The sequence below is a fragment of the Carlito syrichta genome, unplaced genomic scaffold (assembly GCF_000164805.1).
Source record: "Carlito syrichta isolate Samal-C Ts95f unplaced genomic scaffold, Tarsius_syrichta-2.0.1 Scaffold311222, whole genome shotgun sequence".
Taxonomy (NCBI): Eukaryota; Metazoa; Chordata; class Mammalia; order Primates; family Tarsiidae; genus Carlito; species Carlito syrichta.
In genome coordinates this window covers 595,652-597,551 of record NW_007255318.1, presented here as the reverse complement: position 1 = coordinate 597,551, position 1,900 = coordinate 595,652, and the positions used below count along the sequence as shown (strand labels likewise).

Genomic DNA, 1,900 nt, shown 5'->3' with positions numbered 1-1,900 from the left:
TTTTTTTTTTTTTTTTTTTTTTTTTTTTTTTGAGTCGGAGTCGCACTCTGTTGCCCAGGTTGGAGTGCAGTGACACATAGCTCGCGGCCACCGCAGCTTCGGACCCCCTGGGCTCAGGCGATCCTTCAGTCTCACCTTCCAAGTAGCTGGAACCACAGGACTGCGCAACAGGCCCGGTTAATTTTTTGGTTTATTGTAGAGAGAACGTCTCGCCAAGTTGCCCAGGCTGGTCTCGAACCCCTGGGCTCAGGCAACTCTCTCGCCTCTGCCTCTCAAAGTGCTGGGATTACAGGCGTGAGCCACCGCGTCCGGCTGACCCCTCCCTTTTCTAGCATCTCTTGCACAGTTTACCAACTGCAGTTAATTTGTGACAGGTTTTAGACCGTAATCCTTGCGAGTAGCGACGTCGTATTTTACATCAATCTGGGCACGTAGTAAACTCTCGTATCCACCAGGAACGACCGCCTCCACCTCCGCCCGGACCTCCCACCTCGGACTCCTGGCTCCCAAGGGGCCCGACCCCACCCACTCAGGTGAGCATCGGCCGAGGACGCCATCATCGCGGGTCTAGACCAAGTGTCCCTTCCCCGCCCACCCCCGAGCCCGGCCAGGCCGCGTCGCCCCGGGCGGCCCCAGCCTTCCGGGTTCTCTCGGCTCCCCTCGCTCCCACCCCGGCGGTTCTCACCTCGGTCCCAGACTCAGCCCTGTGGAAGTCACTACACATCGCTCCGAAAGCTCGGCGCACGAGGGACTCAACTTTCCCGCCACCAACGCCATTGACCGTCGATTCGGACGCCGCAGACAGTAAGACCCGCCCACCCGCGCCGTGCGCACCCGGCTGGCCCTCGGCCGGAACGCGGCGAGCATGCGCAGGAGCGTGCCCCCGTGACGTCAGACTCCCGCGTCTCCCACGGCGCTTTCATCCGTCGCCTTGGAGACCCGGAGGCCGCTGGGGCTCTTCTTTTTTTCCTCTGTCCTGGGCTTCGGTTCGTGTATTAGGTAAAACTAGCGACTTGCGCTTGATTTGTTGAACTTTTGAAAATACTTTAACTGAGCACATCGGCTCTTTTGTCCGTTCTTGGGCTATAACCTTAACTCTAGGAAAAAAGTATGCTAAAATTTTTAAAGATTTTAAAAAATATACCGAGCCTGTGGTTTACCAAGTTCTTTTTTTTTTATTTAACTTTTTTATTTTAAAGATGTGCGGTACAGCCGGGCTCGGTGGCTCAGCCTGTAATCCCAGCACTTTGGGAGGCCGAGGCAAGTGGATTGCCTGAGCCCACGGGTTCGAGACCCACCTGAGCAACTTGGCAAGACCTCATCTCTACAATAAATCAAAAATTAGCCATGCGTAGTAGCGCACACCTGTAATTCCAGCTACTTGGGAGGCTGAGGCAGAAGGATCGCCGGAGCCCAGCAGGTCGAGGCTGCGGCGGCCAGGAGCGGCCACTGCACTCCAGTCTGGGCGACAGAGTGAGATTCCAACTCAAAAAATAAAAATAAAAATAAAAAAGATGTGGGGTACAACTCAGATTTAGGTATACAAGCGGTCGTCGTACAGGGAAAAGTTTGGGTCTCCCGGCCGGGCGCAATGGCAGAGTCCTGTAATCCCAGCACTTTGGGGGGCAGAGGCGTGAGGATTGCCTGAGCCCAGGGGTTCAAGATCAGTCTGGGCAAATTGGCGAGACCTTGTCTCTACAATAAACCAAAAAAATAACCGGGTGTGGTGGTGCGTGCCTGTGGTTCCAGCTGCTTGGAAGGCTGAAGCGGAAGGATCGCCTGAGCCCAGCAAGTCCAGACTGTGGTGGTTGGGAGCGGCCACTGCGCTCCAGCCTGGGCAACAGAGTGAGACTCCAACTCAAAAGAAAAAAGAAAAAAAAGTTTAAGTCTCCCTTTGGTC

The 1,900-nt window shown here is 55.1% G+C and overlaps 1 protein-coding gene across 1 annotated transcript in view; it reads right to left on the bottom strand.

Moving 5' to 3' along the window:
* The window catches only part of XRCC2 (X-ray repair cross complementing 2), a 28,044-nt gene extending 27,254 nt beyond the window's left edge, over positions 1-790 (bottom strand). The window contains exon 1 of the mRNA XM_008068569.2: positions 686-790. Coding sequence (XP_008066760.1) covers positions 686-724 — 39 coding nt within the window. The 5' untranslated portion in view covers positions 725-790. The remainder of the gene's footprint in view (positions 1-685) is intronic.
* Between the last annotated feature and the right edge of the window lie 1,110 nt (positions 791-1,900).